This window comes from Cyrtonyx montezumae, unplaced genomic scaffold (assembly GCF_038088225.1).
Source record: "Cyrtonyx montezumae isolate F1298 unplaced genomic scaffold, pur_monq_1.0 scaffold_20, whole genome shotgun sequence".
Taxonomy (NCBI): Eukaryota; Metazoa; Chordata; class Aves; order Galliformes; family Odontophoridae; genus Cyrtonyx; species Cyrtonyx montezumae.
Genome location: NW_027071937.1, coordinates 5,603,177 through 5,618,545, shown reverse-complemented (window position 1 = coordinate 5,618,545; position 15,369 = coordinate 5,603,177). Strand labels below are relative to the sequence as shown.

Genomic DNA, 15,369 nt, shown 5'->3' with positions numbered 1-15,369 from the left:
AGCAAGATAAAAGAACAGATACACCTTTTTTTCCCTTGTATATAGCAAACTGTGGTTTTGGGATTTTTACAAGCAAAAATTGCCTTTAGTTATACAGTGGCCAGCTTGCTTTTTGCTTCATAGCTTGAAGTTTGGCTTCAGGCTGCAACAACTGGCTTTTTTCTCTTGCACTGCATTAGAACTTAAAAGGTAACTGAAGACAATGTAGACACATAACATGGTAAATACAGCAGAAATAACACATACATTGTATGTTGGGCATGTTCAGACTGCCATCAGAAAATTGAAGCAAACAGCTACCATTCACTGCTTATAAAGGCCAAGCATTTTAGCTATGGCTTAAGCAAGGCTATCAAAATAAGATTTAAAAGATATTTTTTGGCACAGACTAAGTGCCAGAATTTTCCTTGGTCTTACTGGCCAGCCTTGAACACTGAGCAAATGCATTTTCCAAAAAAACACTTCAGTTACAAATTTAAATTTGTTAGAAAAGGACATGCTAGTAACAAACAAGCATAGTATTTCTAAACTTATTGCAATGAAGAAAAAAATGATAATAACATTAATGGTTTTGTCACTTCTGCTCTTCTGCAGTTGTGCTTCATCCAGCTCCTTCTCCATTTTCTCTCTTTCTAAATTCAGATCATTTAGCTCTTGATCAGTCCTTTTAATCCTCCTTTGCAGTTTACGATTCTCAGCATCCTTTGTGAGGTTTTCTGAACGCAGCTCTGCTAAGAGGGTCTCTTTTTCCATCAGGAGAGCTTGATAATCCTCAGCACCCTGAAACATAAAGCAGCAAAGTTTATACAGGTACTTTGTAAAACCTGAAAGCTGCATTAACTGCTTGCTTACCTTGAATTTCTGGATGTGTGCTTTATGAGTTGCCTCTCTTGCCTTAGCCAACGAAGCACTGAGATCTTCAATTTCAGAGGTGAGTTCTTCATTCTTTAAGTAAAGTAAAATGAACACTACATACAAAGTTATTTCCAAGGGATGGCGACTTAGTAATAGCTATCCCACCACCTCATTATCCATCAGCCAACTACACAGAAAGAAGATTTTTAAGAACAAAAACATCAAATACGTCATAATAAATCTCACATAAAGAAGCTCTCACCTCACACCATACTCACTAGACTCCCTATTGCTCAAGTTAAACACTTCCCTCTCTTCCATAAAATTCGAATTTCATCTGACATTGACCTACTATTTCACCTTCCTTTATGACAGCTCTACTTACTCAACAACAACAAAAAAATACTTCTCATACCTTTTAAGTGGTGCTCAGAGCTGATAAACAGCAGTGTGTAAATGAAAACATTTTTCCTCTAAGTTCTTAAGGGAGAAAGCATCAGTTAAGTATCTTTTTTCTCCCCCCTTCAGCTGAAGGCCCAAAGCTCTAGATAACAAACAGAACTGCTTACATGCATGACAGGAGCAATTTAGAATCTACTAGAAGCTTACTGAACAGTCACAGGGAGATGAAACAATCCCTGACACATGCACATCATGCACACACACCCAGCAATGGATCTACAAAACCAGCAAGATCATAGCCATCATACCTCTTTCTCCTTTGCTTTTAGTGCAACAGTTAGCCCTTGAATGGTTTTATCCCTTTTCAAGCCATTCTTCTTTTCAACAGCAAGCTCATTTTCTCTCTCTTGCAACTCTTCCTCCAGAGACTAAATTAGATTATGAACAAGTTGCATTAGCTTCTTACTAAGAGATACTGTAGCTGCTGATTAGTAAGTAGTCTCCAAGTTCTTATATCTTATTATTCAAATTACTAATATTAAATACATCCCAAATGCAAGCCATCATCTTAAAGATAAATCTGGAATACAGTAAAAGAAACCTAATCATGTGCTGGCCATAAGTACCAGCTTCACTGAAAATTCCTTCAAAAACAAGGGAATCCCTCCTCCCATCTAATAAAACAAAAGAATTAACTAAAGGAGTTGCTTTACTACTTTTCTAGCCCAGACTTCCCTATGTTTATGAATGTATAACAGAAGATTTCCCAACATGTATGGATGTATGCATGTAGCCAAAAACACAGAGAGACAACTCAGACTTACCTGGATTTTTTTTCCAAAGGAATTTCTCTCATTTTTAAGCTCCATTCTAATAGCCTATAAGAACAAAATGGGTAAATTGATTCTAAACAAAGAAGCAACACAAAAGAAAAGGTATGAATCTTTCTCAGAAGCACAACAGCCTCCATAATTTCGTTTTTCTTTCAGTTTTCCTAGCGTGAATAACAAATGGAAAAGCAAACAGCCAAGAAGAGCAAGCCTTCAGACTTATTCCTGCCTTTAAGCTGTCAAGGTATAAACAGATACCTCTTAAAGAGACAATAGAAATATAGTGATGACTCTTGGAACTTTTTGTAAGCTAACAGCAATGCTTTCACTCCATTTCATGAGAATTTTTTAACACTTATCTCCTTTATTAAAGCTTTTTCTCCAGGTAAGAGTAGAGAAACTTCCTAAAATAAACTCTCAGGTCATACTCTTAAGTACTGTAAAAGTTATGTCATCTAATAAAGGGGATGCAGTAACATTCAGCTTTTCTTTAAATACATACTTCTGAAATGCAATTACATGGTATCTATGAAAAAACAAGTATATAGTAGTGAGAAATTATCTTTCTTTGAAGGAATGATAAGCATGGCTGGTAATGATGAATACTGGCTGCCAAAACACAGCATAAACAATGTTAGGGAATGGAAAAGGGGGAAAGTAGAGAAGGATTTTTTTTAAGTCACTCACATACCACCATGCACAAAACCTTGAGAATCCCAGACCACATGAGATTTACAACGTATAACAGTTTCCTCACCTCTATCTCACTGTCTTTTTCACGCCTCAAAGCAATGGTAAGTTCTTCAATTTTTTCTGCTGATAAGTTCCCACCGCCAGGTCGGCTCTGAGAGTTTTCCTCTTCAAGATGTTGAATTACAGCCTCTTTACTTTTCAAAGACAGATTCAGTTGCTCTATAAGTCTAGAATTATAAGATTTTTCATATTAATCTTGCATGATCTACCAGAGACTCCAAAGTCATTGCAGTAAATCTTGCAGACAGCTTTCCTGGCTGAAGACCCCAGACAACACTTGAAAATTTGAGGCAGCCTTTTCTTCTAGCCTCCAGAGAAGCTAAAAAAGCTGCCATCCACTTAAACCAAGTGACAAACAGGTTTGAGCTATCTGCAAAGCACTCATTTTTATTTTCTTCCAGAACCATTTTAAACATAAATGCTTCAAGCTTCAACATTTTGTTTACATTACCCTATGTACAAAAGCTTATTGCTGCATTCCACTTCCTAGCACATATCCTTGGGTACCATCACTTGTATACGTGACTAAAGTTGATTCTAATTTCACACAACTCTCCCAAAATCAGGTCATGGCTACCTTCAATGGTCAGGAACACATCTCAGCACCTCCAGCCTTTCAACCAACTAAAATAAACACTCTTCCTTTTTGACAGGCATAAGGGTTATACCTGAAAACCTTCTGGCATACAAAGTCAGCTGTGATTTTCTTGCAACCCAGATGGGTGAAAGGATCTTTTTAATACAGCATGAATTCCCCATGTGCTCCTCTCAGACAAGTTTAAAGTGCCACATCAGTACTTTGTTCACTTCACGGAGTCAAATACCTTCCTCCATTAGCACTGTTTTCCTGGTCCTGCAAATACTTTGACAGATCTGTCTGCATAGAGTTACAGGAGGACCCTGCCAATACAGGATCACCAGAATTGTTTCTTACTCCACACAGCCTTCATTTCAGTGATTCAGTACTGACAATTTCTTCCCACACTTGAGCCACTGTTTTCACACAAGCTCTAGAGCTGGCAACTGAAGTACGTAAGAAATAGACTGCTTTTGTAACACAGTCCTTTCCAGCTCAAATCACTCAGGAGAGTAACTGTGTTCACAGAGAGGTCTAAGAGATTGAAAGAGGACAGTTAAGATAAAGAGGAAGGGAACGAGATGGCCTAATTGCCAGGTTATAATCACTGCAGCATCACTTAACATACAGTAAGAATGACTTCATCAAATTATGATACTGCAGGAGTTTAGATCTGCAGTTTTTGAACTCTGCGTTTGTATAAATGCAGTCTGAAAACACTACAAACTTGCTTTGGTCCTACTGTATTATAAAACTGATAAATGAAAGCATCAGGCCAACTTAACTTTCCATTTCTGATTATGCAGTGACTCAGAGCAGTTAACTTTGGGGTTTAGTCAAAAAAGAGCAGGAAACAATACTCCAAAACATTACAAATTACAACAATCTTCTCATTTCCACCCCAGGTTTACACACCCAAGCTACCAAAGCTTTACCAGACATATTTTACCCTATACATATTTAAAAAAACAAATAAAATCAGTCCTCCAGTCCTTGAGATCTGACTGCACACATCTCACTGCTTGAAAAACAGCTCAGGCACCTTTCCAGCTACCTGCCAACAAAGCAGGACCAATGCTATGCAAAGCATTATCAAAGCCATGAAGCTTAAACACATTTCTCTTTTTCCATTAGATTTACCAGCCTCAACAGATACACCACCAGGACTAAAGAGCATGTAAACACCATAAAAGCAGCAAGTGAACACAGAAGTGATTCTCTACTCAAGCAATGGCTCAAAAGCAGGAAGTAGAAGGTAAGATAGAGTTACAAAAAAGCTCTAAAGCATGACACGTTCACGTCACATGCACACTGATTCTTTTACAGTTTCAGTCATCTTTTGATTGTGTTATCATGCAACACAGAGTGGTTGCTGCATTCATTTCCTAGCTGATTAGATACCTAGTAATACTCTATCACGTATTTCAGGGAAGGATCAAACCATTGTAGCCCATAACCGTGCTGACTCTTCACACTTCAACTAAGAAAAAGAATTTCCAACTGGTTACAAACACCACCAGCAAGAGTTCTGACCTGTCCTTCTCAGCTCCTGCAATCATATCCAGATCCTTTCCAGGAGCTACAAATGCTGAAGAAAGTTCCTGCTCAGCAGCAATTCTCAAGGCTTTCTCCTTCTCTGTCATTGCATTGGCTTTCTCCACCTCTTCTTGGGCAGCCTTAAGATTCTGTGGTTAAAATAATAATTAAAAAAAAAAATACCACCTTGATGTCTACAAGAACAAAATGCTCACAGACAGTTTTTGTATACTGAAGAGTCTTTACCAAACACACGCTAATTATTTCAAGCACTTTGCAAACTCTTCTTGAAAGTACAGACATGAAAAGTTCAGATTAATCAATCTTCTGTGGTGCAAAAAGATGGGAAGCTCATTTCCAAGTAGGAAATCAAAGTCCCTATTCAACAGGGGAAATAGAAGTGCCCTTGTGCTACAACTTTAGATTTAGCTACGATAATCTCCTTTAAAATAACTTGACTCTACCCCACTATCTTCCCACCATTGTAAGAAACAGAAATTAAAGAGGGGTTTATTCAATCGGGGATATAAAAAAAATATGAATATTCATAGTCTCATTGTAGCTAACTGGAACTCCAAGATCACTAATTAAACATGATTCCCTTGAACAGCAACAGAAATAGAAGGAACACCCAGATGTTCCACCCAACTTTTAGTGACCCAGCTCACTGAGCTGGAGAACAAAAAGCCACCAGCAAAATAAACAAAAACACACAACAGCAACCTGTCATGCACTACATAACATTTGTTTCAGACCTTCCACTTCCTGTGGTAAGCTTCCCTGCTGTGCTCACTGAGCTTTGCTTTCTATGATCTGCCAGTCTCCCTGTAGCCTAACAAGTAATCCCCTCCACTCCAAAGATGACCTCTTGGGAAATGGGCTGTGAAGAAAAAGCCCTTCTCCACTAGAATTCACTACTCTTCTCTCCTCCCCATCAGCGTTCATCTTTCAATCAAGAAATCCAAAGGAAATTTGTACCTGGATCTGTGTAACTATGCAGCACTACATGAATAAGTGACTAATATTGCTCTGCAGTATTTACATTCATCAACATAATAAAACTCATGTCAGAGGCCAACACTACCTTCAGGCTACAGAAAATACTCTAACACCATAAGAAACAATATCTGCTATTCTCCATGTCAGATTTAGGAAATGTCAGTCTGATTGTTTTGTTTTACAGTAAGTCATTTGGGATCTTTTCCACCTTGGCAATAGCACAAGGAATGCTCTGAGAAACCCCAGCTCTACTAAAGAAAAGGTCATGGTGAATCTCCATACCTCAGATCTGAAGGAGCTCACTGCTTTAGGAATACTGCTAAATCAGCCTCATTGGAAGTAGCATTATGAGACTTCTATGACTAATTCATTCTTTTAGAGACAGAAAAGCAAACTCTGGAGCTTAAGCTTGTCCTATTTATTTACTTACAAAAGAGCACCAGATCTCCATTCTCTCGCAAAATATAGTTATATAATCCCTTACCTAAGTATATGCATTCAGTGATGCAAAAAAATTAAGAGTTTATTTATAGGACTTAAACATTTCCAGCACAGGCCATTCAATATCTAATTTGTTCCTTCCTTTCCAAGGAAGAGAATTCTCCTTCCTTCTGAGGAAGCATATTATTCATACAGAGAATTATTTTCCTCATTGTGCCTGTACACTCTAAAATGAGAAAAACACAAAGCAATTCCCTCATTAAGGTATCAGCAATGGCTCAAAAATAAATATGGGAATAAACTGTGTCAGCCACATGGCAGGAGCTCTGACATAATGGCTTCAGCTATTTATGAAACTGAGACCTTATCAGAACAAGTGTCCAAAATGCAACCCCTCTTCCTCTAAACAGAGATTGCAGCTCTAGAAACAAAGCTGCCACGGTGAAACTCAAGACTTAAAGGTGTGTACTGAACATACACAAACAGCACCCAGAGGTAGGAATTTCCTGTAAAATTGCTATCCATCCTATTCAGTGCTTTAAGAGTAGCTAACAGTATTTTCACTGTTTATTTTAGCTTTCCCCTCTCTTTTCTTCTCCTGGATTTGCACTAGCTATTTCACCATGAAAACTGATGCAATTTTGAAAATACAGGCCCCATCACAGTATCAAACCTCAGACAATAGTACAAAGTACAGATTTCTAACTATTCATTCAGTTTTAGGTACTCGCCTCCTCCAGAAGGTTTATTCTGCCAGTCAAGATTCCTTTCATTTCTTGGAATTTCTTTTGTGCCTCCTCTTTCAAGCGTTGTATTTCAGCATCACCACCCTGGGCCAGGCTTTCAACTGCCTTTCTGAAAGACCATAATATATAATCAAAATCCCATTGCATATCAAAGTAGAAAACATTTTAAGTTCAAGCAGCTGATAGATTACACAGAAGTTTCTTCTACTTTATCTGTATCTGCTTGTCACTGTAAGACGAAATACAAACATCTACACAGAACATAACCATTTTGGTGGTATAGTCTCTGTTTGATGTACAGCAATGAGAGCTCCACACAATCCTTGTCACAATGAATAAACGTGCAATGAAAAATAGTGACTATTTATTTCCTATTTTTCAAGCTTCCAAGAACAGTATCAAACCTTCAGTAGAGCTGTATTACCTACAAGCAGCAGCACTGGAATAAACTAAAGATATGTTGTCACGAGAACCTCTCCCAGTCACTTTTTTAGTGATGACTAATTCCTTACCAGCTCCTTCTTCACTTTTTCACTAAGCAAAGGATGACCTCTTGCTTACAATTTCCTCCTGAATTCCGCATCCTATTATGAACTCATGCAAGGTCCCATTCAAAACCCACGGAAACCTTCTGACAGCTACAAATGAAAACTAATCTGGTCTACAGGATCTACTTGGAACTCTGAACTAACAAAAAAAGTAATCAGTAACAACTCAGTGCCACATGAGGTCAGCCACAGAGAAAATTCCTTTGCAGCTGAGGCCTGTGCAGCAGCCATAAGCAGCCATGGTCAGCTTGGATTCATTTTGAAACTAGATATCTAGAAGGAAATAGCTCTACAGGGAATTATCAGCCTTAGCATAACTTGTATGATAGGAATGCTAACCCATTGTCAACTAAGGAGCCACATTTATTTAAGTTACTCTGTGACCACATCATTGTGTATAGGAGCTAAAATGCCACTCCAGCATAGCTAGGGGCAATTTCCAGAAAAACACCACTAAAATGCTACTTTGGGCTCTTCACATCCTGAAAACAGCATGCAAACAGAAGTAAGACCCTGGTTGTCTTAAATAACATACAGTTCTTATACACTGGTACTTACGATGCCCTGATGAGTAGTTTCTCTCTCTCCTGCAGATCACGCTTCAGACTTTCTATCTCAACTTTCAGCTCGATGTTCTAGAACAGAAGAATGAAAACATCAGCAGAGAACTCAGAGGTCACCATATGTATAAGTTAACATCACCACACAGGCTAGTTTTGCATGGAACAGCAAATAAACTGGGATAAGATCAGCATAGCCACTTCAGCTCATAAAAGCATGTTTTACAAGGGTCAAGCATTTAGGTTCCCTGTACTCAAGCAAGTCTCTGCACGCTTGTGTATGCTTAACAACAGGAAGTGGTGCAAATCAGCTTGGGAGTTACTAGAACTGGGAAGCTATAAGATCACTTCTAGTGATTTTCCTTGTAAAGCCTGATTATAGCAGTTATTGAGGCTTTTAATTGTTTTAAGAGCAACTTGGCACACAAGCTGACATAATTTTCCATATGCTATCCATTACAAGATAGGCCAGAAAAGGTGAAAAGACCAGTACAGATCAATTAGCAATATTCAGTTGAAACAGTGACCTATCTAGGCAGCTATGCACTTAACTGCTGTGACAAGCATCAAGATTAACTAAAGCTTCCTATTGCAGAGAAGACCTAATGCCATTCATTGCATTACAAAATGAATGTCTTGCAGAATGCAAAAAATAAACACTTGTCTCCTGTACACCTGAAATAATAAGGATGCATAGTCTCAAATGCTTCTTCAAACTGAAAAAAGAAAACCAAACCAACACCTTCTCTTCCACAAACCCATATAGGAAACAAACAGATGAATTCCTGATTTAGAGGAACACAGACCAATAAAACAAGAAGCCATACACAACCCAAACAACTTCATCTACATGCTTGAGAGGAAACAGCTCCACATAGACTGGAAAGTTTGCCACTTTGATTAGCAGGCTGCAACGGAGCTGGTGAAATACCATTAAAGAACTGCTAGAAAGGAAGGAGATTCCTCCAGTGACCAGTCAGAGGGTAGAATAAAATACTCATGGTAAGATTTGCAAGAGAGAAAGATTCAGAAGTAAAACAGTCAGCTTTCCCATTAAACACTTCAAAGATACGTAATTTCCTTATGGTATTCTAAGCACGTACGATTTTGTACATCTCTTCAGTGGGACCATCAAACTTCTGCTGCATTCGCATCTCCAGGAAGTATATACGAAGCTTCAGGTTGAAGTTCTCTTTTTTCAGATCAGAGATTTGCTGTGAAAGAAAGAAAATCATTTGAAACTCACGACGTAGTTGGCTCAAGGAAAACAATCAGTGACTACTTCCACTTGTTTTTGCCCTCCATGGTGAAAGACAATTACTGAGATAGAATCCAATCAACATGGTGAGACACACATGTGCATCTGTTTATTTTTAGCCCTAAAAACTCCAATGCACTGGAACTGAAATCATAATTACAGAAGAGTATTGTTTAATAAGCACAGCATGCTGTCACAGTGTTCTTTACAATATTCCTTCTCTAAGTACTAAAACAGTCTGACTTTACACAAAGAGAAACAAAAATATTATTTTTAGATTGAGAAAAGGATTTTTTTTCTCCCTCTATACAGCAGAGTTTGAGCAAAATATAAGATATGTTGGAACAGAAGTATTTCCACATCAAAAGCATGGGATTGGAAGCATCATTCACAGGAGGAAGAGCCACATGCACATAAGGCAGCAGAGCCAAATCAACTACCAATAAAATCTTTATCCTATCCTATAGATTTCATAGCACAATTCCTTGGAAAAAATGGCTTTTCATACATGTCCTTCAGGACTTATGATTTTTGAACTAGTAGAAGCAGTTGATAGTTGATGGTTTCATTAAAGAAGAGTCTCCCTCTGAAATGTTTTAAGAGGCCAAGCATAAAACATTCATTCAAATAAGCCTTGTGACCCCTGTCAGATGCTCTCAGTAAAAGGAAATCTAATATGCTACAGAGCTCCTAATAAAACATTTATGTAGGCTTCCTGAACAGTATAGTAGCACTTGTAAAAATTATGACCAATGCAATTTTTATAATACTCTGCTTGTGTAAGCCTAGGAAGACTTTCCTGTAACTCCCCTCACCACTTGCATTCACAATCTATTCCTCAGTTTAACAATCTCTGCCTAGCAAGGTGACTTTTTACTATTCACAAGCAAGTATCACCCAAGCAACTAGAAATACAGAGGGCTAGAACAACTGAGTGGCCCATCTGCACACCCTGCAGAAGCAGCCTTCAGCAGCAATGCACGTAATTAACTCCTTCCCTCCTTTTTGTATCCCTAAAGCATGACACCTTCTGAGAATCACAAGGTATCCTGGGAAGCTGGAAGGAGTATTCAGGAGCATTCAGACGGATGCAACCATTAAGACAGTGCAACTCTGTGCTCTGATTCACTGTCACAGCACAATGCCCTCAGTGCTGCTCAAAATTAAGGTCCTTATCTGAAATAAACAAAAATTAATGGTCTCTGAACGGAAGTGCAGAGTTGACTTTCACATCTTACTCAGCTTTGCTCGCAAAAATTGAGCACTACTTGCAGCAAGTGAGAGGACACAGCTCTGTTTGTTTTTAAAGCCACCGGAAGATTATTCCTATCTATCCTACCTATTATTCCTATCCTATTATTCAGAAAAAGCCCAAGCATCAAGGCCTGAAGTTGTAAGAGCTGACCTTCTGCTACGTTTCATGCTCTCAGTACATATCTGAGCTAAAAAGAAAATCAATTTCAGATCTCAGCATTCCTTAACTCTATTCTCATGTATTCCTGCGGCAACAGAATTAAACAAAAGAGCTTAAGCATACTTTTTCCAGGAGGCAAGCAAACGTACCATACCATCAGAAATTAAGAAGCAAAATAAATGTTCTCCCTGACATTTGGTTCCTCAGAGCAAAGTTAATTTGAGCAGACAATTAAAAGTTATAGCTTAATAAAAAGCAACGTGTAAAATATGAACAAGTTCACATCGTAAAGGAATTTCCATGGCAATCCTCTTGCCTTCCTTCTGCATATACAGGCCCACTCTTAATGCCTTTATACATTTTCATCTCTGTACTTAAGAACAAAAGGGGAGAAACCGCAAAGACTTCACAAAAACAGAGGGAAATGCAATCCACTGCACGGAAAACTACACACCACAGACACCATGGCAGCAAATACCACTTCCCCAGCTCAGCTCAGCTCCTCTCCAAGTCTGCACAGAGCCACTTTTATGCAAAGCAGCATCTGTCAGCAGGGGCTGTGGTTTCACAGCACAGCACAGTTTTTGCCAGCAGAGGCCATTTTATAAGACAGCACAATTCTGAATGTGTTTAGGAAGACAATAATAATAATAAATGAAAATAAAACCACACGCAAAAAAAAACAAATAAAGAACCACATACAGACAATTACTAATTACCCTAACTTGCTACCAGTAATTCATTCTACTCATGAGCATCTAATATATCATAACAAGGTCCTCAATTAATGAATTCTTTCATTCTGCCTATGTAATTGCATTCAAAGTCACTGGTGTTCTCCCCTTCTCCAGGAGGCACCGTAAACACCAAGAAACCGACACCTCCAGGATTCTCTGCCCTCGTATGTTTCCCAGCTCTAAACATAAAAAGGACCTTTCCCACATTGGCCCACTCACTGCTCCTTCAAGGGTCACCACAACCCCCCTGGTCTCTCCAGAACACAAGGCAAGTTCTTCCTCTCTTCCCTTCCATGTTCTTTCCCACTCTTCTTTCATTTCCTTCTCATGTCCTGAGCGACCAGCATAGCTCAAAGATCAGCAAATGCACATATGTGTATGTACATGAACACACTCTCATCTCCAGGCAGGAGCCATCAGGAATTGTATCTCCCTTTAACATGTTAATTCAGATTTGTTTTAAGGCAGGATAAGAGCAGGCTTATGATGTCAGTCCAAGAACATCTAACAGCTTCTAGATGCTAAGTAAACAGTAAAAGGACAAAAAAGTGAATGCTCCTTTGCTCACATTTCGCCTCCCAGCTACCAGCAATCTCAGAAACAGGAGCAGTAGAAACCCCAGTGTGCTTAATCACCTTTTATTTGATTCTCCTGCCATTACTGTAAGAGATTTTTGAGCTTCCTGGTACTGTTAGCAACCACAAAGACCTCCAAGAAATCCCACAGCTTAGCTTAACAGAAGGGGTCTGTACACACCAGGAAGTTCCATTCTCTTTCACGTGAGGCCCAGGCTAACATAGTTCATCACTAATATACCTCAGCAATACAGACCATGGGCCAGAGATAAAAGGCACGATATAAATTCTTCTGCCTGCTCCTAAAGGAAAACAGAACTCCTCCATCACACATAACCAACAACAGATTTTTCCTTCTAAACATTTTCTCCTGTGAAAATGGACACTGCTGAGAGTAAACCATTTGCAAAACGTATACTCTAGACTGAGGTCACATGCACACTGTAGTAAAAGACTTTAAGCATACACCAATGCCAAAGCAGAGTCCTTCTACCCCCAGACAATATTCCAAAATAAAAGAAAGTGAAATAGAAACAGTAAGAAGCATTATTTACTGAGACTTTACAAAAAAGCCTTAAGCTCTAACCAAAGAGCTCTTTCCTCAGGGGAAAATAAGAAAAACTGAAAGAGTTCAGAAGAAAAGCTCACTTCAGTCTCAGCAATGCTACACAAGCTAACAGTGGCAGAATGCAGCACACTGAAAACCACCAACACTTGTCACATCCTGGAGATAGCAAGCCACGAGTTGTAAAGCAGGCATAAAAACGCCAGCTAAGTAATGTAAAAAAAATTCTACGGAAGTGTTGTCCTGCTATACCCAAACAGACCTCCCTCAGCAGCCATAAACAATCAGCTCATAACTTAAACAGTTTATTCAATGCAGTTGACACTTTAAAAGCATCTGATGATTTCCTCCGTATTCTAGTAAGCAGTTTTACCTACACAACTGTCACAGCGATGCAAGGCCTTTTACAACAGAGACACTACAGAGCAGTCAGTGAACTAAAACAACAACCTACACAGGTACAAATGAAGTTTGTTGCTCACTTCAAATACAAGGTATCAACTGCTGACTTGTGAACTACACTCTTATGCTTCCTGTGATTACATCCACTTCTGAGCAGACCTTGACAATTTCTGTTCTGCAACTTAAAAGCAATGGCTGGCTAGTCTGCCCTACAGCAATATCTTGCCTCTGGTTCAGAAAGCAGAGAGATGGAGGCTGACAGCACAAATAGCCACAGATCACACCTGTGACACAAACAAAGAGCCCAATCCATCACAGCCAGCTTATCAGAATTACCTCAAGCACAGTTCTGTCACTAAATCTCACATTAACAGCCTGCTTACGTTTTCATAGTCCTTCATGGTCCGAGCTCTGGTTGGTGAGACTGTGTCTTCTGCGACATCTGGTAACCCTGGACATTGAGGAAACAGAATGGGTTCAGACAGAAGAATCCAAGCTAGGTTTCACTCTGGAAACAGCAAGTTCTCGTTACAATCTGGATTTCTTTCTGCTTCACAACCTCTGAAGTTCAAACTTTTAAATCAAGAGGTACATTGAAGTTACACCATACAAGAGACACTTTTAGACACAAGCATTCAGAGCATCTGCAAGGGATTTCAGTATCAGAATAAAGTTCTATTGAGCCATTAGAAGCTGGAAACGACACCAGCATCGGTATTCCTGAAGCATAATGCCTTCTGAACATGTGCATTTAACAGGGCTGTGCAACCCACCCAATTCAAAGCTCCTGTCAGAGTAAACTTAACTAGAAAAGCAAGAGGGTATACAGCTCATAGCACTCACATTAGCCTAAGTATGACCGTGGCCTTAGGCTAACTCCCACACTAATTCAAACATTTCATTAAAGCCCTTTCAAAGCCATTGCATAACCACATGCATCAGTCCTCAGAGCATCCCGGGGATGTTTAAAGTGTTTTTAACTCTTGACGTTCTAATGAATCATTACAATACTCGAGCCCAGGCCGAGTCCGGTCACACTGTTGAGCACTACCGCCTGCTTTCTGGCAGCACTGACGCCCGCTAAGCCCGTCCCCCGTTAGCATTACCTACCGCTCCACAACGCGGCGGGCCCGGTGATGCTGCGTGAACAAAGACAACTCAAAAACACAAGGAGGAGAACAAAGCGCACCCAGCGCGACGAGCAGCGCTTTTCAACATCGCACCGCTCAGCCATTTTACCCCAAAACGAGCCCTTCGCCTTACCGCCTCAGTCCACCCCCGGCACCCCCCTCCCGTGGGCCTCACCTCGGCTGCAGGCCGGCTTGAGCTGCGGGCCCTCGCGGGACACGTCCGGCAGAGCGGAGACACTGCGAAGAGAGTGCGGGGATGCGCGGGGGAACGGCGTGCAGGGCCGGCGCCTCAGCCCGGCCCGATTACCGCGCTCCCACGGCGGCCCGCCCGCCTACCTGCCCTCGAAGCACACCGGCAGCGTCACGTCTTCCCCCGGGAGGGAATCCATAGCGCCCGCGGTCCCGGCGCCTTTGTGCGCAGCTTTGGCGGCTCCGCTGGAATTCAAACAGCCGCAACCGCTTCCGCCATCTTTGCGTCGACGGAGCTGAAGCCGCTGAAGGAGGCGCGGAGGAGGGCAAGGGGAGGGAACAATGGGAACGAAAGGGAAGACGCCATCTTTGTTGGGGGTACTGGCAGGAGGTGAGCGGGCGAACGCCATGTTGGTTGAGGGTAGAGCGGGCGGTGTCTGACTGCTGGGCACAGGCTAGGAGAGCAGTGGACTCCATCTTGAATAAGGGAAGGAGCAGCGACGATGGCGGCGATGCTCAGCCGCCATCCTTACTGAGTGCACAGCGTCAGGCTCGGAGAGAAAGATAACTTGAGTTTTAGAAGAAAGCTCCAGCTGCAGGCACAGTGCGGCCATGCGCAGCGTCAGCTGCGGAGTTTGGTTTCCTCGTCTGTTCCAAGCGTGTAACGTTTCCCTCAGTCACCAGCCAGGCTGTCTCAAGGGGATTCTCACCTGGCTGTGAAATAGGGCACCCATGGGGCTGGCACTGCGGGCTGTGCTGATTAGCTCTGTAGGACACAAACTGTGGTGTACCTCCCTGCAGCTCTGCTCTGTGCTGGGAACAGATGGACGCTGTCAGCCCAGGTGTGTGTGG

At 40.9% G+C, this 15,369-nt stretch overlaps 1 protein-coding gene across 1 annotated transcript in view; it reads right to left on the bottom strand.

Moving 5' to 3' along the window:
• Positions 1-14,942, bottom strand: part of CDK5RAP2 (CDK5 regulatory subunit associated protein 2) — a 68,568-nt gene extending 53,626 nt beyond the window's left edge. Inside the window, 14 exon segments of the mRNA XM_065737608.1 lie at positions 562-780; positions 853-945; positions 1,566-1,685; positions 2,082-2,135; positions 2,845-3,007; positions 4,951-5,102; positions 7,125-7,248; positions 8,246-8,322; positions 9,351-9,461; positions 13,582-13,649; positions 14,504-14,565; positions 14,665-14,724; positions 14,726-14,874; positions 14,877-14,942. Of these exon segments, the coding sequence (XP_065593680.1) occupies positions 562-780; positions 853-945; positions 1,566-1,685; positions 2,082-2,135; positions 2,845-3,007; positions 4,951-5,102; positions 7,125-7,248; positions 8,246-8,322; positions 9,351-9,461; positions 13,582-13,649; positions 14,504-14,565; positions 14,665-14,724; positions 14,726-14,874; positions 14,877-14,927 (1,503 nt within the window). The 5' untranslated portion in view covers positions 14,928-14,942.
• Between the last annotated feature and the right edge of the window lie 427 nt (positions 14,943-15,369).